Source organism: Leptonychotes weddellii, chromosome 4 (assembly GCF_054177405.1).
Source record: "Leptonychotes weddellii isolate Sample4059 chromosome 4, ASM5417740v2, whole genome shotgun sequence".
In the NCBI taxonomy this organism is placed as follows: Eukaryota; Metazoa; Chordata; class Mammalia; order Carnivora; family Phocidae; genus Leptonychotes; species Leptonychotes weddellii.
This window is the reverse complement of record NC_138372.1, coordinates 10,047,314-10,073,463: the sequence shown is the minus strand read 5'-3', so window position 1 is coordinate 10,073,463 and position 26,150 is coordinate 10,047,314. Positions and strand designations below refer to the sequence as shown.

General features: G+C 53.2%; 1 protein-coding gene across 1 annotated transcript in view; it reads right to left on the bottom strand.

Moving 5' to 3' along the window:
- Positions 1-5,331: 5,331 nt before the first annotated feature.
- The window catches only part of KAZN (kazrin, periplakin interacting protein), a 996,076-nt gene continuing 975,257 nt past the window's right edge, over positions 5,332-26,150 (bottom strand). The window contains exons 10-16 of the mRNA XM_081816825.1: positions 25,884-26,089; positions 25,250-25,368; positions 17,370-17,601; positions 15,718-15,819; positions 14,961-15,127; positions 10,748-10,862; positions 5,332-8,952 (exon numbers count right to left, since the gene is read on the bottom strand). Of these exons, the coding sequence (XP_081672951.1) occupies positions 8,788-8,952; positions 10,748-10,862; positions 14,961-15,127; positions 15,718-15,819; positions 17,370-17,601; positions 25,250-25,368; positions 25,884-26,089 (1,106 nt within the window). The 3' untranslated portion in view covers positions 5,332-8,787. The remainder of the gene's footprint in view (positions 8,953-10,747; positions 10,863-14,960; positions 15,128-15,717; positions 15,820-17,369; positions 17,602-25,249; positions 25,369-25,883; positions 26,090-26,150) is intronic.

Here is a 26,150-nt window from a genome sequence, read left to right as displayed (position 1 = left end):
GGGAGGTTATAACATAGTGTTAATATCTGGGTTCGAGTCCTACTTTTACTACTCCCAACTGTGTAACCGTAGGCCAGTGTCTAAACTTCTTCCTGCATCTGTAAAGTGGAGATAAAAGGTCATGAGGGTGAGCCGTCATGGATGGGATGAGTGCCCTTATAAGAAAGACCCCGGAGAGCTCCTTCGCCCCTCCTGCCAACCAGGATGATGGACACAACGAGAAGGGGGCAGCCAGCTGGACTGAGACACCAGGCCTGTATTTATGGGGCAGGTCTGTGGATGTGGCAGAAATAGGGTGGTCTTGGGGAATCCAGCCTCAGAGGAACATTCTGCGTGGGTCTGAAGATCAATCTTGGTGATGCTGCAGGTTGCTTTTTCCCACGAATGCAGACTGCACCCCACACCCCCCACACTCTGGGTGCTTCTGTGAAGGGGGTTGGCATCTTTAACAAGTCAGTCCAAGGCTGCCTATGACTCTGACGCTAGAGTTCACGGAGTTAAGAGGCCACGAAACCAGAGCCACGGGTGGTTCCGGAGAGGGAAGGAGCAAAAGAACCGCCTTGTTGGCGCTGTGCCCACCTCCCGAGCATCTCCTGCTGTCTTCTCCCCTTGCCTTGTGTGTTCCTTTCCCCTCACACCGGCTTCCATGTTATGTGTTTCTTTTTGTCCATCACTTGAGGCCAGAGACTCGTCCCCGGCTCTCGCATGGACAGTGCTGCGTGCCGGCTGCCTCCGTGGGGCCCCCCACAGAGCCCTGTTCTGGGTGCTCTGGGCTCAGTGTTGTCAGGATGACATTGGCTCCATCCTCTTGGCTCCGGACTGACCGCTACGGTGGGCTAGAGCCGGAGTGGTCCTGCCTGGCCGCGGAACAGAGTGGCATTGAAACGCCATCAGGAAACCGAAAGAGGGGTGACATCCCTTGGGGTGTCCAGACAGTGGTGTGGTAGTGAGGAGACACAGGGCAGCGTCGTCCCCACAAACGCAATGTCACAGGCTCAAGGGAGGGCGCAGCTCTAGCTGGGAAGATTAGGTCAGTTAAAAAAAAAAAAGATTTAAAAATCATTTCACCCTTCTATGTTGTTCTGTGTAGTGCAGATAGAGGGTTTGACGTGTTGGGGGGAGGCTGTGTGCGCGCGCACAGGTAGGTGGCATATGTAGAGATTAGGAGAAGGGACAGGGGCGTTTTGGGGTCAAGCCCGGTGGATAGCGTGTAGCTTAATGGAGGCTCAAGGGTCAGGAGACTGAAACCCAATTCATGTTGACTTAAGTAGGCCGGGGGAGGGGGGGTGAATGGGGGAGAGTGTTATGGGCTGAATTGTGTCCCCCGAAAATGTACATGTTGCAAGCCTCACCCTCAGAATGGACTGTGCATGGAAACAGTATCTTTAAAGAGGTGATTCAGTTAAAATGAAGCCATTAGGGTGGGTCCTAATCCAGTATGACTGGTGTCTTTATAAGAAGAGGGAGAGGGGACACAGGGGCCGAGGGAAGACCATGTGAGGACCCCGGGAGAAGACGGCCGTCTACACGCCACGGAAAGGGGCCTCAGAAGAAACCAACCCTGCTGGCACCTTGATCTTGGATTTCTAGCCTCTAGAACTGTGAGACATTAAATTTCAATGTTTAAGCCACTTTGTTATGGCTGCGCTAGCAAACTCATACAGGGAAGCAAAGAGGGGTGAGTGGGGCGGGGGGTTAGGGTCTCAGGAAGCAAGGGTGCATCTGGCAGCGACAGGTTGATCCAGAGAATATATGATCCTCCCTGCTGCCTTCAACTGTCTTGTACTCTGGCCCTGGGTTGGTCCCGTTCTCTTGTGGCAGGGACACGGCAGCCTGCAACTCAGGGGCACATCTTACGGCTCACGATCCAAAAGGAAAGGGAGAGCTAAGCTAGCAGTCCCTGTTTGGAACCATCTGGGTAAAAGCATTCTGGTTTTCCCCTCTCAGACCTCAGCGCCTACTCCTGGGGCCATTTGCACGGCCTTGGGGCCCACAGGGCTGGAATAGGTCCAGCCAGGATCCTGTGACCTCCCTGAAGGCACGAGTGGGGGTGGGGGTGGGGATGGAGGTAGTGGAGGTGGAGAGGGCAAGGGGAGCCCCCCCCATCAGCCCCACCCCCAGAAGTGAAGGTGGAGCAATCCTCCAAGGCTGGCCGAGGAGGGGAAAGCATGCTCAGCAGAGATAGGGAGGCCCAGACCTGGAAAGGAATTGGCCTCGGACCACATAGCCTGGGTCTGTGGCCGAGCCTGCAGGGACAGAGTCCCCGGCCCGTTCTGCGACTCCCAGCGGGGTTGGAAGGGGAAGGAGGGCGGCACCTCAGCTGCTGTCACGAATTTTCTATGAGGTCTTGGGCGAGTGTCCCAAACCTATGCTGTTTCCTATTTTTTTGTTTGTTTGTGTTTTAATAAAATGGGCATGATGGGCGTGTGGTGTGAGATTAGCTATTATAGGAACTCACTCAACCAGACCGTTCTAGTCCCTAAATTATTACCTTGTTCTAAGTCAGGAGCTCGAGGGGCTGCTTTCAACCCTGTAATTTACAGAGCAATTTTCTGCCAGGCAGAGGGAGCGGATCCAGCTTCCAATGTCGTACTTAGTATAGAGGAAGGCTTTTCTGCCCTGGGAACATTTGGCGTTAGGAATTTTTTATTGTAAACAGCTGGGTGTGGGGGCGCCTGGGTGGCTCAGTCGATTAAGTGTCTGCCTTCGGCTCAGGTCATGATCCTGGAGTCCTGGGATCGAGCCCCGCATCGGGCTCCCTGCTCCGCGGGGAGCCTGCTTCTCCCTCTCCCGCTCCCCCTGCTTGTGTTCCCTCTCTCACTGGGTCTCTCTCTGTCCAATAAATCTTAAAAAAAAAAAAAAAAAAGCTGGGTGTGACTGGCCAGCCTCAGGCCATTGGTTTTGAGCCCAGACTCTGCCAAGAGCCAGTCTGCTCCCCGCTCCCACTCACTCCTAATCCAGTATGACTGGTGTCTTTATAAGAAGAGGGAGAGGGGACAGAGGGGCCGAGGGAAGACCATGTGAGGACCCCGGGAGAAGACGGCCATCTACACGCCACGGAAAGGGGCCTCAGAAGAAACCAACCCTGCTGGCACCTTGATCTTGGATTTCTAGCCTCTAGAACTGTGAGACATTAAATTTCAATGTTTAAGCCACTTTGTTATGGCTGCGCTAGCAAACTCTTACTGGGAATCCCGTACTGGGAATCTATGTAACCGCCCCATGCCTCAGTTTCCCCATCTGTCAGATGAGAAAAGCCATGCCTACTTGAAGGAGTTGCTGGGGGGGTGGATTCAAGGGCAAAAACACATCCAGCTGTGATTCTCAGCTGGGGAGGGGGGTGTGATTCTGCCTCCCCAGGGGACATATGGTGATGTCGGGAAAAATGTGGGAGTTGTCATGACTGGATGGGGGGGTGATACCAGCATCTACTGAGTAGAGGCCAGGGACGCTGCTGAACATCTTGCAATGCACAGGGCAGGCCCCCTGATAAAGTATGTCCCGAATGTCAATGGTGCCGAGGTTGAGAAACCCTGTGGCAAAGGACAGGGCACGTGTCTGGTCAAGGCTGTCTGTTACTAGGTCTGACCTCTGGGTCCGACCTTGAATCCTTGAATCTGTCACTGGTGCTTCTGTGAGCTGCCGGGTACTGGGACTCAAGTTTCTTTCACTCTGTGAATATCAGGGGGTCGTCTCCCCTGGGATCCGTTCTTGCCCCACTGCTAGGGAGAGGAGACCTCTATCAGGGAAGGAGAAAGCCTTTGGGCCACATTAAAGCACCCCTCTGCCAGAGTCCCCTAAGAGCCGCGGACACTCATCCCTCAGGACATTGGACCCGGTGGGCTGCCCCCACCCCTGGTAGGCTGGAGACCCCATCCAACTGAGCCAACGAGATTCCACCCCGAGACTCTGCTAGAACTACCAGGTCCTCTTTTGACCAGCACAGCTTCATATAGACATCTCAGATTTCTACTTGGGGTCATGAAAGAGGCACCTGACACCTCTGTTGGCCTCAGGTCAGCTCTGCCCTCACAGCCCTGGTGCCACCTCCTGGGCCCACTGTGTCATTCTGTGACCCAAGGAGCCCAATTTAGCCACAAGCTAGAGCAAGCAGAAAGAGGGACCCATCTGCAAAAGGTGGAGACTCCATGTCCAGTTAGGCAGCACTGCTTGCAATCAGGGTGACACAGATGGGCAGGAACCCAGCAGGTCCCTCCAGCACTCTCAGGAGATGAGCCCTTCACTTCTCTCTCCCAGCCACGTGGGCCCTTTTTCAGCCTAATTTATTCTGGCCCTCCTACCACAGGACCTTTGCACATGGTGTCCTGGCTATCTAGAATCCTTTTCCCTTTCCTCTTCACCTGCTGAACTCTCCTCTATCCAGGCCTCACCTCCCCTTGACTACATTAAATGCCCATGTGATAAGCCCTCCCAACTACGAGCTACCTCTGCTCTCAAGACTGGTCATGGTTACACTCTCACATTGCTCGAGTAGTTGGTTTGTGTCTCTTTTCCCCCCTGGACTGTCTGCAAGGGCAGAGGCTGGGCAGGACTTCATTCACCACTATAACTAGCTCAGTTCTGACGGCCTGGAATGTTCTTCCCCCAGGGTCTTGGCAGGGCTGGCTCCTCAGAACTTAGGTCTCAGTTCAAGGGTCCCCCGGGAGTCCCCGCCTCCCCATATAACCACTGTCTGCAATCAATTCCCCGGCCACGGGTGAGCTTCTGTGAACCAGGAAGAGCCCTCACCAAGAACGGCATCAGCTGGTACCTGGATCTCGGACGCACAGCCTCCAGAACTGGGAAAAATAAGTGTCTGTTGTGTAAGCCCCCAGTCTGTGATGTTTCGTCACGGCAGCCTGACACAATCACTGGAGATCTGTTCTGGCCGTCTGAAAATAAGTACCCCGAGAGGAGTGACATGGGCAAGCGACTGATGCTAAGGGAGGGGTCACTTATCAGATGCTTCCCTCCCGGCATCGGGGTCCTGGCATCGGGAGGATAGGCCCCAGACTTTTCCAGCAGGACAGGGCGCATCTGAACTCCATTTTGAGCGATGCCACCTGGTGAGGTAGAGCCTATGCTGGGAGGTGGGGGTGGGGGTGGGATCACCGACACGGCAGGGTAGGAAGCTCGCAGCGGGGTCGGATGAGCCTGGGGTTGGGAGGCAGATGACTGAGTCTGAGTCCCTGCCTTGGGAATTCTTAGCTTTATGGAGCTGAGTAAGCTCCTCCGCCTCCCCAACCTCAGTTTCCCCATCTAGGAAATGGGTCGGTAATCTCTCTCAAAGCGGCTGTTGGCAAGATTAAATGAGAGGAACAGGCTACCTGATCAGTAGAGCGCTGTGCAGTAGTATTTATTGTTACAGTGTTAAAATTTACTCCTGGGAAGACACGGGGCTGCGACAAGCAACTGAAAGGCCAGGGACATCACCTCTGCTCATGGATAACCTTGTTCCCTTTGTAACCACAGCTGCCTCTGTGTTGGGAAACTCTTCTCGCCAGCCAGCCATCTGTAATAATGCTGGCTTCGGAAGTTGCTGTGTCCCCAGGCTTTCTGTTCCTTGCCGGGCCACTGCCGGGAGCCCGCCAGAGCCTGGAGGAGGTGGTGCCCGCACGGACAGGTTTTGACGGGAAGCGGGGCCGGCTAGGCTTGGAGAAATAGAGGGCTCCAGGTGCCCCCGCAGCGGACACCGAAGTCTCGTCCTGCCAGATCTTCCCGTTCTGTCGCATGCAGCCCTGCTCGATGCCTCAAGATGTGGGGTCACCGTTCTGAGCACCCCCCCCTCCCGTGCCGGCTGGGCTGTGCGGAGGCCCCTTCCCTTCTCCCGCATCTGCTCCAGGTTTTCATGTGGCTTCTTCCTGCCTCCTAGAGCCTGGGCCCTGGTGACAGACAGACAGATTTCTAGGAGAGAAGCTTTGCGCAGCTAAGGACAAAGGGGCCTTTCAGAGGGGTCTGGGGTCAGAAAGCCGAGAGTCTGCTGGGCAGGTGCCTTCTGAGGGCTCTGGCCCCCAGCTTCTCGGAGAAATACGGGGTGTCTCTGCCTACTGGGGTTCTCCCCAACCTCTGGCACCAACTACCTCTTCTTAAGGGGCTAGCACCCACGGGCGCAGAGGACACCTCTCCAAGAAGCACGTTCATGCTTTCCCAGGTCTGGAAGCCCTATCACCCTTTAAGGCCCAAGACCACAACTCGGGCCCTTTGGACAGGACATGGCAGGTCACTGTTCTGTAGGTGGCCGCTCCGTCAGCCTTAGTCACTTCACTACCAGAGTCTCTCTGCTAAGTCCCTCTGCACCCCTGCTCTTCTTGCCCACCCTTGAAGCAGGGCTGACGTCTGGGATTTTTTTTTCAGCAGACAAAGCTCACCTGATCTGACTGTGTGTGGAGGTTGTTAATTTATCAACCAACCTGTCCTCATGTTGAAAAGCCAGTTCCAAACACTCAGCTGGCTGCCAAGGGTGGGAGAGAATGTGCCTTAGGGTACCATTTGGACTGAAAGGTGCTTTCGACGTTGTCCATGTTGCCCCAGGCCTGCTGGCCTAGTGCTGCAAATTTGGGGGGCAATGTCATCCCTACCAGTAACCCCCCCAATTGTCCACTTGCCCATCTTATCCCCAATGGGAATGAATGGGGGGGGGGAGTACCAGCTTCATTTCTGACAAATGCTGGCTTTAAATAGTCAGAGCTGCATGTGGGCCCCCTCGTGCCATCCTTCCTCACCCTGTGGGAATAATTTCCCGCCTGGTTTGCTGCTTCCAAGAGGCAGATCCTGGGGTCCTGGGTCACCCAGCCTGGATGCTGGCTTGGGAGGAACCTGTGGCATCAGGTTAGAGGGGAGCCCCCCTCCAGGCTGTGGGCTCTGCATCTTCAGGCCCCATGTGTGGCTGCATGTCATTAAGATCCTGGAGTTTGGAACCTCAGCAAAGTCATGTTAGATACCAGAGCTTCTCCCTCAGGCCCTGGAATTGGAGATGTGACCCTAGGAGGCTAAATAGTCAAATGAAAGGGGAGCCATCCACTTGTCCACCATCCAGGCGTTTGGTCTCCAGGGGCAAGAAAAGCTGTGCTTATCCTAAGGTCAGAGAGAAAACCATGGTCTTCGGCGTTGGGGAGGAATCATTCTCAAGTTCATCAGGCCTCGGTTTAGGCTTTTCCTATGAGGGGAAACGGTTCATTGGGTTGAAGAACATGTGCTTTGATGGTTCTCAGAGGCTGACACCTACCTGTTCAAGTCTTGGAAATTCAGACCTCTCACTGACTCTTGGGCGAATGGCTTCAATGTTGTGGTCCCAACAAAAGATTCTCTCTGATAACCCAAGTGTCCGTAGAACCCCAATGCATTTCATCCCTCCCAAATCATCACTCAGCACCGAGGTCAACAGACTCAATCCTGAACACATCAATTGGAACGATTTTCCAGGGTGGTGTACGTGGACTTTTCTCTCTCTCTCTTTGGTCAAGCCTTATTGGGGGCTCTAGAGAGTCTGAACATTAGACACTCCTTGTCCTCCTTTTGCACGTGGCCCCAACCAGAACACAGTTGCAGAGGGACTAGTTCAATGTCAGTTCTGTGTCATAAATGGGAAATCGGATGCTTTCTTCTGTCCCCATACCTTCCCACCTGTCTCCTGAGAGGTTACAAAGTGTGTTATAGACATTAGCAAGTGTTAATTCTCATAGCATCCCTGGGAGGGAACCTGGAGTATTGTAGATGAAGACATTGAGGCACAGAGAGGTGGGGCCACTGGGAAGAAGCCACATAGCAGAACAGTGGCAGAGTCAGGAAAAGGGCTGGAGGTTCTCTCCACCACCTTGATGACTTTCTCTGCAAGATTCACCTCAGTGAGGGCACTGATGTGCACACCTGTTTCAGGTGACCGAGAAATCACAACAAATGTCTGTTGGGTCAACAATGACAAGTATTTCCCTGCTCCCAATCCCAAACCCACCGTCACTCTTAGTTGTCACTGACCTAAGTCCATCATCCCCACTCCTATCCTCAGGATATCCTTTATCCTGATGACAGGAAATTTGCATTTAATGGAAATGCCACGACCAAGATAAATGCATACTGAGAGCCTAGTGCATATAACCTATCCATCTCTTTATCCGCCCCTGCCTGGATCATCCACCTGCCTCCACCCAGTGCAGCCACTCATGGGAGGAGAAGGCAAATAGCTTTTCTACATGTCCAGCCCCATGCGACACACAGCTTTTAGGGTAGCAGGGAATGACCATCCCATTGTGCATTCTCCCAAGAGAGATTCAGTGACCCAAGTCAGAACCGGAGTTCTCAGTCATGGGGGGCATGGCTACTGGAGCCAAGAGCTCCACCGGGCTGGCCAGAAGGGCCCACTGGTCAGCCTCAGGCTTTGCTGGCTCCCAGCACTGTGTGTCTGGTTGGAGTCCCGCCTGCTCCTTCTGGGGAGAGTGTTTGGGGGAACCGCCGGCCTCCTCCCACCTTGGCAGCTCAGTTCAAGGCTCCAGGGACTGCCTGGACTGCTCAGTGGCTGACAGTCACTCTGAGGGGGAGCCCAGGTGACAGAGAGGCTGGGCTGACAGGTCCTTCCACCGAGCAGGAAGGTGCACAACCAGCTCGAGTCAGGCAGGCTGGTGCCTCCTTGTTCCCTGGAGCCCCCATCTGAAACCGCAGCAGTCTGCTGGGGTTTTGCCTGGGGGCAGGGGAGCATCCTCGGCCCACGGTCCCTAGGTACAGTGGTGGCAGTGTTGGGCTACTCATCCTCGGTGGGGGTGTCCACGCTGGGTCTGGTGGGGCGTCCGCTCCTTACACGTTGGTGACCTCGAGGCCATTGTAGCCTTCCGGACGGCACTGCTCCAGCCTGCCGTGGGGATCATCGTCTCCACAGTCTTCATTTTGAAGAGAGCCATAGTCGTCATGAAAATCGGGGTCTTTGCTGCTGAAGCCCCTTCCTATCTTCCCCAGGGGCAGCTGAGAAGAGAGAAATGAGATGGAAGGGTGGGGAGAAGAGAAGAGGAACTGAGTGTTTGGGATCTGGGGCATGTGGGGTCCCCCGTTCTAATTGCTGTGTGACCTTAAGCGACTTGTCTAACCTCTCTGTGCCCCTCCTATTAGTAATCATACTCTGCTGCCCAGAGCACTGAGAGGATTTTGTGAGCTAACCTTAGGGGAGAGCTTCATGTTCCCAACTGAAGGAACTGGTCGGTTGCTAAGGGTGAGGACAAATATAGTCTTTCTGATTGTCCTCAAAAGTCTCGCATCTCCCTCCTCAGCGGGAGGAGAGTTGAGAATGGGTACGATGGAGGAGAGGTGAGAATGTTTGAGCACGGGCGTGAAGTCTGACTGCGTTCCCAGGTCAGGAAGAAATATTCTAGCACCTCCTGGTGTGGCAGAAAGAGCAGGTGTTGTGGAGACTCGCAAACCAGGGTTTGGATCCCTGCTCTGTCACTTCCCAGCTGTGTGACCCCGGACCAGTCACCTGCCCTCTCTGAGCCCCCATTTTCTCAGGTTCCAAGTGAGAACAGCAATTCCTTTCTCCCAGAGGAGTTGTAAAGAGTAGAAATCAGATCTGTAAAGCACACAGCGTGGTGCTTGCAAAGGGCAGCTATTGTGGTTATATGCATTAGGCTCTCAGTATGCATTTATCTCTTATTTTGAACATCTCTCCATGAGAATAATCCTGATAGCGCTTTGTACTGCTTTATTTCTTCGATGGCTTTTGTTTCCAGACCAGTGTTCCTCAACCTTTTGTTCAATGTTGCCACCTTAAAAAAGGAGCCTTTTCGGGTCATGATCCTGGAGTCCCGGGATTGAGTCCCGCATCGGGTTCCCTGCTCAGCAGGGAGTCTGCTTCTCCCTCTGACCCTCCCCCCTTTCATGCTCGCTCTATCTCATTCTCTCTCTCAAATAAATAAATAAAATCTTCAAAAAAAAAAGGAGCCTTTTAAGATATATCCCCCTAATGACACCGCCACCATGAAATTTTCACACCACAGATACACCGTGCTTCTGTTAATGTCCCATATGTATACCTGTTCTTCATAGAGAGAGAGAGTGACAGGTTTGCCCCTCCCCCAAGAACCAATTTTCACCCCATTCGAGACTGCGTGTTCTAGACTGAGTGCACCGTAAGAGTAAGTGTGGGAATTTATTCATGCTTATTCCCATTCATGCTCAGGATTGTGCCTCAAACACAGTCAGTATCCAAAAAGTGTTTGCTGAATGAACGGAAGAGTTTTTGGATTATCCACTTCTCCCATCTGTGCCTACACACTTCCATTTAGGAATCTGGGTCAGTCTGAGTCTGTGTGAACACAGGCAAACTGCACGCACTTTCATAGACCGGAGGCTAATCTGCTGCTATTGGTCAGATCACCAAAGTTCAAAAGCTAAGTCAGTGGTTCTCAGAGTCTGGGAAGGTTGGCTGCATGTAGGGTTCCCCCTCACCCCTGAGGCCCTTGGCTTCGAGACCCAGGTGGGTCCCAGAATCTGCCTGTTAAGCAACTGGCCAGGTGATTCTGATGTGGGCAGGTGAGACCTCCACTTCGAGATGCTACTCTAAGCCTGGGGGGTGGGGGCAGGGGCTTAAGCATCATGCGGGTCAACTGGAGGCTGCTTCCTCCCTCCTGGCTGCATCTGGGACCTGGCCCATTGGTCCTCCTCCACAGGCCAAGAGAGGAGCTGGGAGGGGCCACCATGGGCCCAGATGACAACAAGACCTTCCCTGGGCTGCAGGACTCACAGGTGAAGGCATCCAGTGACTTACCCGGCCAGCCTTGTACTTGATACCACCGCTGTTCTCCTCCTTCCCCGCCCGAGTGATGCTGGAGGCCCTCCCTGGGGGTGTTCCGAAACGCTCGGCCTCCCGGATGCCTGAGGAGCTGGGGAGAGATCCATACTGAGTCAGCTGCCGCCCCCCAGAGACGGGCATACTCACATGGGTGACAATGACCATAACCGCTGTGATTTACTGCGGACCTCCTGTGTGCCCCCCCCCGCCCCCCGCCGTGCTAAGCACTTTACGAAAGCAATCCTCACAACATCCCTGCATGACAGTTGGGGCAAAAGGGGGGCAGCTCAGAGAGGTTAAGCGATTTGCCCAGGATTACCCAGCTGCAAGCAGCAGAGCCAAGATCTGAATCCAAGTCTGTGAGACTCCAAGGTCGCGCTCTTCCCCCTCCAGCGTGCTGCAAACCTTACCAGGAAGGGAAGACTGGATGGGAGAATCCCCACATTTGAGCTCACTGGCATGACTTGAGAAGCACCAGGGAAATTTTCCCCACTCTGCATTTGAAATCTGTGTCCCCCACCCCCACCATTGACTTCTTGCCTGAAGTGACCCCATTACTCCCTTCCTTGTGTTAAAGCATCGAAGGCTTAGACTAGGATTTGGCAAACTGCAGCCTGCAGGCTGGAGCTGGCCAGCCGACTGATTTAGCAAATAAAGTTTTATTGGAACCCAGACATGCCCATTAGTTTACATGTTGTCATAGCCTGCTTTCTTGCTGTAAGGACGGAGTTGAGGTCCTTGAACCCTTCCAGAAACCCTGAGAAGGAGTGATTATCCCCATTTCAAGTTGAGGGAACAGGCTCAGAGGGGGCAAATTTGCTTAAAATCACAGAGAGGATAATGATGGAGGAGCCAGAATTGAGCCCCCAAAGGCCCTGCTGTGGCTCCTTTTTACATGGGATCACCCTTGAACCACCCCAGTGCCTGGTCTCTATGCTCACATTTCAATGACTGCTAGGGGTTGGGTGGACAGAATGTCATAACACATCACCTTGTCATGGGTGCCTGAAAATCCCAGTGTGCCCCCCACCCTGGGAGAATCCCCTCCCCCGACTCTGCAGCTTGGGAAGCCTGCCAGCCACCGAGGTGGGAGACATGACAAGGCCTCTTACTCTGTGTGCTTGATGGTAAAATCTTTCAGAGTTCATAGAGGAATTGCTCTTCCCCACTGAAATGCTAAGGAGAAAGATGGAGCACATCGACAGGAAGGGGGGCCCCATGTAACCAGTTCCAGAGGAAAGCACGTCATGGAGATACTCCAGTGCTCGTGTGAAGTTGGGGGGCACGAACTGTCAGTTGTTGTGGGGGGTCTGTGTCCGGTGCACTGCATAACAGTTCGCCTCCCTGAATCCTGTTAACAAAGCTGCGGGGAGGGAGGACTCATATTCCCATATTACAGATGAGAAACTGAGGTTCAGAGGGCTGAAATCACCTGCTGTGTCTAACACGGTAGAAAGCAGCACAGTCAGGATTGGAACCCACATTCCAGCCATCTCCCTGTGGAGGAAGAAAGAGCGGCAGCCACGGAGGTGCTGGTAGTGGGTTTGGAAAAATAATTGATAATAGTTGCGTTGTTGGGTGCTTCACCATGCCTGGGTTCCTCTCCCAATTGCTTTATACATTATTTCGCCTTATCTTTCCATCAGGCTCCCCCAGCCTGGGATGGAGTCTTGGGTTAGCCCTTGATAGCTATTCAATGGTCGATGTTTCTCCATCTGAATCTTTCCACCCCATCAGAGCCTTCTGGAAGCACTCACCCTAAAGGGCCAGTACCACCTGCCCTGCCCCCTCTCTCTCCAGAAAGCTGAAGTCAGCAACAGGAGAGGGAGCAAGAGGGCCGTGGACGGGGCAGCTTGACCGCTTGGACCACTGCAGAGATGTCCTGGGGCAAAGCCTGGTTAATATAATCCTGGGCATGTGGTTAAATATCGTGGTGATATTAACCAGGCCTGGGGATCACTGTCTCCACTGGTGTTTTACTTAGCTAGGGACTCTTGCACCAATAGGGGTGGTCTCTAAAATTTCTTCAAAACCCATGAAATTCTGTTTCCCCCAAGTTGACTAAAATCTCTTCCCATGGTCTGTGGCAAGTTCTCAGCAAAGGGCTCCAAGGAGAACTGGCACATGGGCCATGGACAGACATCGCCTCTCCGTGCCCTGGCTGACCAGCTCAGATCCTCGTCTGTAAAATGAGAGGACCGAGTCCACTTTCTTCTTCCTTATCCTCCTATTGGAAGGATTGCTTTCATCTCATTCTTAAGGGACTCCCTGGCCTGCCAACAACATAAGAACCTACTCTATTTGTGCCCCACGAGAAACGTCCCCAGTGCTCACCCACGAATCCTAGATAGTCCTTAATGCACCTGTGACCTCGGGGGTGGTCAAGGGTTTAATCAGATACATGAATGCCTGCTAACGTTTAGCTAGTGCTACCTATCTAGGGCTCAGAATATATTAAGGCCATTACAGGTCACATGGCTTCAGAAAGGAGGTCAGGGAGGGTGGACAATTCTTAGGAGAAAAGCCTCTTTCCTGCACCTGTTGAGTTATGGCTCAAGGAATAGGGATCTTGTCAAACTCTGGTCTCCATAGAACTACCTCAAAATGCCCAAAATGTAGATTCCTGGGCTCTCCCAGTAAATACTGGTCCTGGGGATCTGAGTTTGGGCCAGGGGATCTGCATTTCACAAGAGTACCAATGATTTTGCTGCAGGGCTCTGTGGACCTCACTTTGAGAATCACTTGGGTATTAGCCTGCCGATGGGGCAGGGCAGTTCAAGACTTCTGGATTGTTGCCACGGATGCACAATTCCCCACCCCCAAGCCTCAGTTTCTGTATAACATGGGGTGTAGCCCAGATGCTTTCTGAGGCTTCATGTGGTGTGGGGGCTCAGCACTCAGGGTTCTGACTCAGAGAGCCTCAGATTCAAACCTGAGTTCTGTCAACAAAATGGACCAAGCTTTAGCTAGACTGATCAAGAATTACAGAGTGACTCAAATTATTGAAACCAGGAATGAGAGAAGAGACAGTACTACCAACTCTACAGAAAGAAGTGAGATTATAGGGAAATGATTATAAAATCAACTAACTGTATGCCAACAAATTAGTTAACCTAGATGAAACAGACAAATTTCTAGAAAGATATAAACCTATTCAAACTGATTCAAGAAGAAATAGAAAATCTGAATGGATCTGTAACAAATAAAATTGAAGTAGGAAAAAAACCAACCCCCCCCCAAAACGAAAAACCAAAACCTTTCCACAAAGAAAAGCCCAGGATCATGTGGTTTCACCAGTGAATTCTACCAAATGTTTAAGGAATAATGAACACCAATCCTTCACAAACTCTTCCAATTAAAAAAAAAAACAAAACAAAAAACAGAAGAGGAGAGAATACTTCCTAACTCATCCTATGAGGCCAGTATTACTCTGATACCAAAACCACACAAAAATATCACAAGAAAAAGCCCCTACAGACACACATCCTTTATAAATATAGATGCAAAAAATCCTCATCAAAATGCTAGCAAACCTAGTCCAGCAACATATAAAAAGGATAAAGTGGGATTTATCCTAGGAATGCAAGGTTGGTCCAACGTATGAAAATCAACGTAATATGCCATATTAATAGAGCAAAGGACAAATCTAGGCTCTGCTCCTTACTAGCTGTGTGACCTTGGGCAAGTACCTTGCCCCTTTGAATAAGTATTTCCATCTATAAAGGAGGGATAGTGACACCGATTTCTTGGTATTGTCATGAGGATGAAATTAGTGCCCATAACAAGTGTCTAATAAATGGTGACTTTAGCTTAACTGCAAATATTTTAAGGAGTGAATCCCCAGAGAGGGGGCCTAATTTGTCTGTCCAGGTGCTTTCTCTCTGGTTACTTTTCAGACGAGGAGCCTGGGGTAGGTAGGCTGACGTGGCCTGCTCATCTGGACCATGAGCACCATTAGTATGCTCATCCCTGCATCCAAACCTCTGTCTCCACAGCATTTCCTGCCTGGACTGGCCACCTCTTTTTCAACTATGACCTTCAGGCTAAAGCACTTTGCTTCTTGGAGCCTCTGTTTCCTGATCTATAAAAGGAGGCCACTGTGTTGTAGGGAAGAAGTGGGATCCAGGAAGTGAGGGGGCCAGGGGGAAGTCAGGATCACCTGCTTCCGAAGCCAGCAGCCCACACTCACTTGGCTGGGTGGAAGATGGCGCTCATCTCCTCTGCCAGGTGTCTCCGGAGAATGTGCTTCCCGCTGGGGATGCCCAGGGCAGTAGCCATGGCTTCGGCGTTGAACGTGGGTTCCAGAACCAACACGGCACCATGGATGCCGCTGTTGGTCAGGTTGTCCGCATACTCCTGAGGGCAAGGCACAGGCTGGTTAGCCTGCGGTAGGGGCCGCCCTGTTACTTGACAGGTCTGCCCTGGTGTCCTGCCCTGTTAGGCTGTGAGGACCACCCTGTTGTCCTGAGGTGTCCTGAGGAGCTGCCCTGCTGGCTTGAGGTGCCCTCAGCTCCAAGTGGGGACATGCCCCCAACAGCAAGGGCTTGTTCCCCTGGGGACCAGTTAGTATAAGGCTCAGGGGGAACCCCCCACTCTTTTAGGGCCATGAGGACAGTGACCAAGACTATTTTGTCACTGATGTATCCCCAGATCTTGGCAGGCAGCCCATAAAAACTTGTCCAATGAGATGAGCCTGGATTCAACCTCAGCCTTGCTTCAGAGGACAGCCCAGCCTCTCCACCCCTGCTGGGAGAAAGCCATCATGAATGGGGGTCCTGTTGTAGGGGTGGGGTGGGCGCTCCCTCTTCCTGAGAAACAGGAGGCAGGCTTTCTCACCAGCTTGGGCAACAACGCTGCCTCATGCAAAATGGACACACAAACGTGCATGGGATTTGCAGATGCCTGTGAGTCACCCCCAGCCCACCCCCCGCCCACCAGCCCCTCACCTTCAGGTCAATGTCCCGCACCCACTTGAGCACCCGCTGGTTGGTCCAGACCACGGGGTCTATGTTCTGTGTCTCGCAGCGGGCGCGGCGCTCCTGGAGGGCCTTGTGGGGAGGGGGGAGACAGTGGGTCAGCTGGGGGTGGGGGAGCACGCAGAGGTCCCAAGGAGCGAGCATCCACGGTGCTGGGGGGACCCCGGCGTGCTGGTACAAGGAGAAGTTCTGGCAGTGAGCCCCGGGTTCTCTGGCCCTGTCCATCGGGGGCTTGGCTTTTCATTCTGGGAAATGGGGAGAAGCCTGCTTCTGGGGGTGGAGGGCTGGGTGAGACCCCCAGCAGCTGCCTAGTTTGTATATCCCAGACCCCCGCTTTCCTGACATGGAGTAGGGGCCCAACAATGCGGCTCTTCCATGAGGGGCTGTCTTCTGTGGGTCCACCCAGCCCCTGAGAGCAACGAGTGTCACCTACAAAACATCACTCATGGCAACCTGTAGAGGGATCAGCTTGGTCCCTTTTCACCAGCCTTCCTTGGGGGGACTGGCTCCCAGACAAAGGGCTCCGGGCTGGTGGTGGACCCAGGGACCCCCCGGTCTATGGATTCCTCCAACGTGTCCTGACCATGCCCATTCACACTTCACTGTCACGATCTTCCAGCATGTCTCTGGGGTTCACCAGACTGGGGTTCCCGGTGCCCAGGGCCCTGCGGCTGGTGTGTGAGAAGGGCTGAAGAACTGGACAGCTCCCTCCTCTGGGCCTCTCCTCCTGACCCTGGGCGGCTTGTGCTCTGACTTCACTCTAGGAAAAGTAAGCCGTCTGGACTGCCGCCGCCCTGTAGGGCCCAGCGGCCTCGGGAATCTTTGGGTCCTGGGGGAGCTAAAGCAGATGCCCCCCCATGCTGTCTGACTTGGCAGGGCTCAGAATCAAGGGGGCACTCAGAGTCCAAACTCTGACTCTCCCCCCTGGTCCCTGGTCACCTAGCTGGCCTCCCCGTTCACTCCCCCACCTCAGACTCAACGCTGGGACCACACATTCTGTCCTCTGGGCCTTTGCTTGTGCTGTTCCCTCTGTTAGGTTGCTTTTCACTCACACCTCCTGCTGACTGATGCCTGGAATTCCTCTCTCAGTTCTCAGTCCTGCTGTCGCTACCTCGGGGAAGCCCTCCCTGATCCCTCTGGAAGCTACGGCTTTGGGTTTTCATAAAATCCTGGACTTTCCTCATTGGGCCAACTTTCCATGGTATGGTGGCACCAGCTTCTTTGTGGTTCTCCCTGATGAGCAGTGAACTCTTGGAAGATGAGGGTTCCCCCCTTTACTGAATTGGACACAGGGCCTGACCCATGCCCAGTAAGCAGCTATTGGAAGAAGGGAGGGAGAGGGGGAGGGATGGATGCGTGTGTGGATGGATGCATGGATGGCCACGTGGATGGATGCGTGTGTGGATGGATGCATGGATGGCCACGTGGATGGATGCGTGTGTGGATGGATGCATGGATGGCCAGGTGGATGGATGCGTGTGTGGATGGATGCATGGATGGCCAGGTGGATGGATGCGTGTGTAGACAGACGCATGGATGGGCAGATAGTTGGATGGACAATGGGTGCCAGTGGGGAAAGAAGGGCTGTGGAAGATGCCTCCATCTCCTGCCCTGGTCCTCACCTCCCTGCTGAAGTTCACTTGGTACAGCAGCTCAATCCCCAGCAGGATGCTGACCTGGTGGAACTTCTTGGACACATTGAGGTGCTTCTCCAGGTCCCGCTTCATCAGGGAGTGCAGCATTCGCCCATCAACCAGGTGATTTTGGAAGGCCTGAGAGTACTGGGACAGCCCGATGTCATTCAGCCAGGCCTTGGCCACCCAGTGATGGTCCAGGTCAGCGGCTTTGGACAGGCTGGTGAGGACAGACATGGCCAGAGAGATGGATGGGTGGGGACAGGTGGCAGAAACAGAGAGACAGGTAGAAATGGGGCAGAGATGGGCAGAGATGAAGACAGAGGGAAAAGAACAGGGCAGAGTAGGGTGGGGGACCAAGACATCACAGAGACGGGCAGGAAAAGGGATGCAGTGGAGAGACCGAGAGGAAGAGAGAGACAAAGCAGAGATGGAGAGAGAGGTGGATGCAGAGAGTGGAAGGAGAAAGACAGAGACAGACAGAGAAACAGAGAGTGAGCCCCAAAGAACAGAAGAAGGATCAATAGAGAGGCAGACAAAAGGAACAGGAAAAGGGAAGAAAGCACATTCAGACACACGGAGTGGAAAGAGACGGTAGCAGAACGGCAGGGACGTGTGCAGAGGGAGGTGGCACCTCCAGGAGCTCTCCACATCCTCAGCCTGCCCCTGGGTGTGGTCCCCTGGGCATGTTCCTCTACAGAATCCCTGAAGCCTGCAATGCTGTGGTCTGGGCCGTTTTTCCTCGCTCTACAAACCAAGAAGCTCAGACTTTGCCCAGAGTCACACTGTGGTGTGTCTCGGAATCAGAATTAAAACCCCCGTTTTGCCTATTTCAAGCCCTTTCTCCTCACTGCTATATCTCAGATTTGTCTGTATCCCACACCCATCTCAGTGCTGCACACATAGTAGGTGCACAAGGAATATTTCTCAAATGCATGAAGAGGTGGATGCTCCTGGCAAGAGGTCCCCTTGGCTGTCATTCCCCTGATCGCCATACGGTGGCAGCCGCACAGAAGGAATGAGAACAGTGTATCCCACCTGTGGAGGGACTTGAGAAATGACCTGTGGGGCTGCCAGGTAGGGGGACCCCACAAAGGGATCAGGATGTGATAGGGAAATATGGGCTTACGGAGTGACACCACCCTCCTCCCCAGGTCTGGGATCGGGATCAGCATTCTTCCCTTGCCCCCAGATAGAATACCCTTCACTCACTTCCCAGCCCCTCCCGGTGCACCCGTCTCTAAAGAGCTGCCCACCAGCCACTCAAGCTGGAGGCCTGGGTGGGATTTTCAGCTCCACCTGACTCACCTTCCTCCTTTCCACTCTCCACTGCTCACGCCGGGACTTTGTGTCTCCCTGGACTCTGTGTCTCCCTGGACTCTGCGCTCCAACTGGTCTCCCTGCCTCTGAGCCCTCCCCAGTCCCTCTTCCAGGAGAGTGGCCAGGGCTGACCGCACCACCCTCCTGCTGGTGCTCCTATATGGCTCCTCCCTGCCCTTCCTTCATTCCACCAATATATACTGAACAGCTACGACCGCCGTGCTCGGGATGGATACTGCTCTATAATGGGCACATCTTCCCTCACGGCCCCTTCCTTTCTTTCTTCTTCCCCACGCTCTCTGTTCCCTGGTGGCACCCATTTCCAGGGCTCTGGATTACAAATGTAATGTAAACGAGGACTCCCAAATTCTCATCTCTCCCTTCTTCTCTCTTCTGAGACCCAGCTGCTTACTAACTGCCCCCTTGGGCATCTCCTGCCTGTCACGCATCTCACATTTAATGGGCTCTAAACAAAATGCCCTGTCCCCTCTCCCAGCTCTTCCCCACCCCCCACCATCCCCCGGCTCCGGTCCTCATTTGCCCTCAGTCTCTCCTCCCCCACCAGGTCTATCAGTCACTCTGGTCCGTGTGTCTGTCCCTTTTTCTCCTTTTCTGGGTTCAAGCTACCACCACCTGCGGCATAGATTTCGGAAATTGCCTCCTTACTTCCCCCACGCACCCCCCCCGCCTGCCCCACCCCTTCTCATCCCCACAGTAGCCAGATGGTCTTTTAAAAACCTCAATCAGATCATGTCCCTCCTCTGCTTAGAACCTTCCAGTGGTGGAACCTTAAATGCACCTTACTAAGTGAAAGAAGCCAATCACAATACTGTATGATTCCGGTTATAGGACATTCTGGAAAAGGCAAAACTATGGAGACAGTCAAAAGATTAGTAGCTACCAGGGGTTAAGGAGAGGGAGGGATGAACAGGCGGAGAATAGGGGATTTCTTAGGGCAGTGAAATTATTCAGCATGATACCGTCATGAGGGATGCATGTCATCACACGTTTGTCCAAACCCAGAGAATGTACAACACGAAGAGTGAACCCTCATATAAACTATGGACTCTGGGTGATTGGGATGCATCGATGTGGGTTCCTCACCTGTAACAAATGCTCCATCCTGTGGGAGATGTGGGTGATGGGGAGGCTGTGCAGGAGGGGGGGAGGGGGGATGTGGGAACTCTCTATACCCTCCTTTCAGTTTTGCTGTGAAACTAAAACTGCTCTAAAAAATTCAAGTTTATTTTAAAAATGAGGGAGGAAAGACTTTTTTTACACAAACAAAATTGAGAGAATTTATCATCAGAGGAATAAACTGCAGGAAATATTGAAGGGCTTTTTTCAAGAGGCAAGAAAATAATAACCATATGGAAACTTGGCCCACATGGAAGAAAAAAGAGGATAACTTCCAGAAGTCACGATAAAAAAACCATTGGATTCAGAAACGGGCAGATTTGAATAGACATTTCTCCAAAGAAGACATACGGGTGGCCAATAAACAGACGAAAAGATGCCCATCACTAATCATTAGGGAAGCGCAAATTTCTCTACAACGAGATACCACTTCATACCCATTAGGATGGCTAAAAGACCCAAGAAAACAGGTGTTGGTGGTGGTGTGGTGAAATCAGAACCTTCGTGTGCTCTTGGTGAGGATCTAAAATGGTGTAACCTCTGTGGAAAACAGTATGGCAGTTCCTCAAAAAGTTAAAAATAGAATTACCGTATGATCCAGCAATTCCACTTTTGGGTAAATACCCAAAAGAATTGAAGGCAGGGGCTCAAAGAGATATTAATACATCCACGTTCATAGCAGCATTATTCATAGTGGCTAAAATGTAGAAGCCACCAAGTATCCACCAACAGAGGAACGGAGAAGCAAAATGTGCTATCTACACACAGTTGAATGTATTCAGCTTTAAAGAGTTTTTTTTTAAATTTTATTTATTTAACAGAGAGAGAGCACAAGTAGGCAGAGCGGCCGGTGGAGGGAGAGGGAGAAGCAGGCTCCCTGCGGAGCAGGGAGCCCGATGGGGGCTCGATCCCAGGACCCTGGGATCGTGACCTGAGCGGAAGGCAGCCGCTTAACAGACTGAGCCACCCAGGCGCCCCAGCTTTAAAAAGGAAGGACATTCTGACACATGCTACAACATGGATGAATCTTGAGGACATGATGCTAAGTGACATAAGCCAGGCCCCAAAAGACAAATACTGTGTGATTCCACTTAAATGAGGTACTGAGAGTAGTCAAAACCATAAAGGCAGAAAGTAGAAGGGTGGTTGCCATTATCGGGGTGGGGCACGGAGGGGAGAACAGGGAGTTAGTCTTTATTATGTTATCGTGAGCATAGGGTTTCAGTTTTACAAGATGAAGAGGGTCCTGGACGTGGATGGTGGTGATGGCCACACAACAGTGTGGATGTTACTTTATACCATTGAATTGTACACTTAAAACCGGTTAAGATGGGGGGTCACCTGGGTGGCTCAGTTGGTTAAGTGTGCAAGTCTTGATTTTAGCTCAGGTCATGATCTCAGGGTTGTGAGATCCAGCCCCATGTCAGGCTGTGTGCTGAGCACGGAGCCTGCTTAAGATTCTCTCTCTCTCCTTCTTCCCTTTCTCCACCCTTTCTCTCTCAAAACAAAAACAAACAAAAAACCAGTTAAGATGATAAATATGTATACTTTACCACAATAAGAATTTTTTTTTAAAGAATAAAGATGATTAGAAATGGTAACTCTCTGGCTAAATATTTTTCTCATCTGCGAATCTCCGTAAAAGATAATGGACCGTTTAAAAGACAAATATAGTAATGTATTACAGAGCATATAATACATATAGATAAAAAATGTATGAAAACAGGGGTGCCTGAGTGGCTCAGTTGGTTAAGCGTCTGCCTTCGGCTCAGGTCATGATCCCGGGGTCCTGGGATCGAGCCCCACATCGGGCTCCCTGCTCAGCGGGGAGCCTGCTTCTCTCTCTCTCCCACTCCCCCTGCTTGTGTTCCCTCTCTCGCTGTGTCTCTGTCAAATAAATAAATAAAATCTTAAAAATAAATAAAGTTGCCCCCTAGCCTGTACTCTGCCTCTAAGTATTTCCTTCAAAGCACTAGTCAGTCACACATGGAACTTTCAAAAATGAATTGATCTGAGCCCAGAGACTATGTTCTTTGCTGAAGAGCCAGCCTCATGCTCAACACACAGCAGATGCTTTTCTGGAAGAGGGGCCAAGGAAAGGAAGGGTGGGCTCCCAGCTTCATGCGGTCTCCTCCTGCCCCTCAGCCACCCAGGACGGCTGGGGTCTGTCCCCAAGGCCAGGCCCTCCTCGTCTCCTGGCCATGGTGCACCCAACGCCTCCCTCCTCACCTGCTTGACTGCTACAGGGCTCTGCTGGGCTTTCGCTCTCCCCAAAGCCTTCCAGGGCCCTCGTGGGCTGGGTCAGAGCCCCTCTCTGCTCCCCGAGCCCCCCCGGGAGTCCCCATCCCTGCACTCGTCACCCTGCGGCTCATCTGGCCAGACCACCAGCTCCTGAAGGGCAGGACCCCACCTGGCTCCCCAGCTTCTGTTCTATAAATGCACCGAAGATAAATCAAGGCTGGGCAAGCGGGGCATTGACTCTAGTCCACCAGGAAGCCACCCAGGACGAAGCTCCTGTGTTGGAAACTTCTGACCCAAGACAAGCTCCCTTTAAGAAGAAAAAGTCCCAGGTGGGCCCCCTCCCAGCCCCTCTTGAGGCCCTCACTTCAGAGCCGCCCTTCCCAGGACCATCAGCCATAGTCAAGGCTGTCTAGCCCCGGGCAGGTGTGGGAGCTCCCGGCCATCCCTCCGATCAGATGCCCTGGGGCTAGGGCTGTCACTGATGGGGACCAGAAGCCCTCCTCTCTGAGGGAGTTCAGCAAATCAATGGTACAACAAGACGTGGCATGGTGTGGGGGGAGGGGCACCAGCTGAACCTACTTGAGGGAAGCCATTTACAGTCAGCAATATCCGTCTGCATGCTGACAATTAATGCGCTCCTGCCCTTCAAAATGGTTCTCTTTTCATTAAAGTTGTCCCCATGGGGCCTCGGCTTGGCAACACTTTTCCAGCTGTTGGTTGGAGCTATTGTAAGTGCCCAAGTTGAACAAGACGGCACGACTTTAAAAGTAATTCAGATGTTTTATAAAAGTTGACATTGTCCCCACCCCAAACTGGGGCCAGATTAGACCCCGAAATCTGAGTTTGGGCACAGAATTTAGATATCATCTGGGTCATGATTCAACACAGAAAACACGAGGCCATTCTGGCTCCATCACCGTTAGCTCCGGGACCTTGTGTCTCTGTGCCCCAGCATCCTCACCTGCAAAATGAGGCTAATCATGCTTGCCTCACAGAAGCTGTGAATGTGAAACCCTTAGCACGGAGTCTGGGGTGCATTCCGTGTTCCGTAAATACGAGTAGCAGGGGTTGTCGATGTTTTTAATGTTGAGGCGATGCAGGATAATGGAAAGGGGACTGACTTTGAAGTTAGGTATTTTGTAGCGTGACTTTGCACCCATGATTTCTCCGGGCCTCACTTTCTCCGTCTTTAAAACGGGGGTAAGAATGTCTATCCCACATTGATGTTGTGACGATTAAATAAAATCATGTGCATAAAACGACTGGTGATGGGGCTGGTGGATTTTGCGGTATTTTAGAGATAAGGGGAACCAGGCCCGGAGAGGGCAATGTCATTCCCAAAGCCACACAGGATGTGTTCTTGAAGATGACCTCACTGGGGCTCTTACCCTAGAGTTCATGGGCCCCTAAAAGTTCCGGGAGTGAGTCAAAGGGTCCCAGAATGCAGAGTTGTGAGGTTTTGTATATCTCCTCTGGGGAAAGTGTCAACAGTGTTTATTAGATTCTCAGAGTGGCCGTGGTCTCCAAAGGTTATAAGAACTGCTGTTCTAATTTAACCCCCTTCACTTCACAGCTGGAGAAGCTACAAGCGCCAGAGAGAGCAAGCCCACGGCAAGTTAGAGACAGGCCGGATTTCCACAGGGAATGAGCCCCTCCCTCCTGCAGGAAGCCTGGGGGTGTCTAATGCGGGAGACACAGGATCCATGGAGACGGTCCTGATCTCAGCTCTCAGAATTTTTTAAACTCCGTTCACATCCATTCACATCTCCTTGTAGGTGCTGTAGCATCTTGGTTCCTAGAGGTTCTCGGGGGCAGTCATGTTTTGGGCGAATTTGGGCAGGGATCCTGCATTTTTGCGGGGTGAAGCAGGCAGCCCCACCCTGCTCAATGGTCAGCGTTTACTGACCACATTGGGAGTGGGACGAGGGGGCAGGAGGGGTCTCCAGCTTGGGTGGCAGAGGATTCAGGAGGGGGGAGGCACTGGTTAGAAGTGGGTGATGAGTGTGAGGTGCCTGTGGGACCCTAAGGAGGGGAAGCCCTCTGAGAAAGCAAGCTCATGCCCGCTGCTCCCCTCCCCCACCCATCACTCTCCTCCCCACTCCTTCACCCCCAACCCCGTCCCTCAGGGTCCTGATTTGCTGACAAGGCTGGCATGTTCTTGCTTTGCTTGCTTTGGGTTGCTAGCCGGATTCACGCCAAGGGCCCCTCTCCAGGACACACAAGCATTGGGTTTTCTGCTTCCAAACTAACCTGAGTTCCCAGCCTTAGCCCCCTCATTTTTTAATCCATAAAGCGGCTTCTGCAAATAATAGCACACACCACCAGGTCTGATTAATTAACTGCACAAAAATGATGGGGAAGCCAGTGAAGGAGATAATTATGCAAAACAGAAAGTGTCAGATTTACTATGCTCGCTCGTTCTTTCTTCCCCTCTGCACGCTGAGGACCGAGGGGGGTGCTCTGGTTTCCCTGGTGCTTGCTTGGTGAATGAGCTCCCCCCACCAACAAATCCTGCTCACAAAAGGTCAGAAGGGAGGGAGGCAGGCAGGAGGTAGGACAGAGGTGGGGGTTGTGGGGGAAGGTGTTCGCAATGAGAGCAGGACACACCTGAAGAGAGGAACCTCCGCCCATTCCCAGGTGTGCTTGCTAACGGATCCCCCTCCCAGCCGGTCCTAATCCTCTGGGGCAGACGTGACAATAAAGCCCTTCACGTCCATTTCTTCTTTGTCTCATTCTACTTCTCCCTGTCTTACTCCATCCTTTCTCCCCCTGAGCTGGTAGAGCTGGGGTTGAGGTGGAAGTAGACAGAGCAGACATTTTGGCCGAATTCCCAGACCTGCTTCGGCTGGCCCTCGGAGATAGAGAAGTTCTGGGGGCGCATGAGGCCCCCCCGCCGCCTCCTGGCTGCGGGGATCATGGGGCACTGGGGCCTCACTGATTCCCTGTATCTCCATCTTTCTACGGGGAGGCCTGGCCCAGAGCGGGACTGGGATGCACCTGGCCACCCTTGGCCCGTGGCATTCCTGGGCACACCCCACCATCCCCCATCCCTGGCTCAGCCTGCAGTTTCCATTCGCCCCCACCGTGTGATCTGGAGGTCTCGGGGTGGACTCTTCTCCCTTCTCCCCAGAGACGCAGCCCGAGCGGGGTGCCCGGGCGTGCCGACCCACCTCCTGCCCGCCTCGGCGTCACGGTAGTCCTCGATGGCCAGCCGGAGTTTGCGTCGGTGCAAAGAGCTGCACACGCCCAGACCCAGCTCCAGGTCCTCGTCACTCAGGCTCAGCAGCACCTGCTCCGTAGGAAGGTGAGGACTGAGCGCCCAGAAGGGGGAGTGGGGTGGGCACCCGAGGCTGCCAGGACCTGCTGCTGGCTGTGGCTGAGCCCCGGAGGGGTCTGCTAGCATGAGGCTGGACCCCAGCGCCCGCCCGTCTCCCTGCCCATCCTTCTCTGCAATCCGGGCCGAGCACTTAGTGCAGCTCTGCTCCAGGAGGTGAGCGGCATCACATCCTGGCCAGTAGAGCCCTCTAGCCCGGTCCTGCCCCCCTTCAGTCAGGTACGGGCAGGTTAGGCCCAATTTAAAGATGCAAAAGCTGAGACTCCGAGGGCTATGTGCCTTGCCGGGGAGACATGACGATTTACTGTGGACACTGGATCCTGAACCCAGTACAGCTGGCTCCTAGAATACATCTCCTCCTCACCCCGGGATTGGGGGGCGGGGCTGAGGTGGAGCAGGCCAGCTCTGGGTTGGTAAAGTTCACAGGAGGGAGAGGGGGCATTCCCGCTGGGATCCTGGAGGTGCCCTACCTTCCCGCTCTTCACGTTCTCCGCACAGGCCTTGACGTACATGGGCATGGCCATGACCACCTCCAGCCAGGCCTGGACAGTGCCGGCCTTCCAGTGGGACATGGGGGTGGTCCTGACCAGCTCCACCTGCTGCAGCCGGTCCATCTGCTCCTCGCCCTCCGACAGGCTGAGGCTCTGCCGCGTGGGGCTGCACTGGCTGTCGGAATCTGCAACACACAATTGCAAACTTGGTGGGAAGATGGGGAGGGGGCTGAGGAAGGAGCTGAG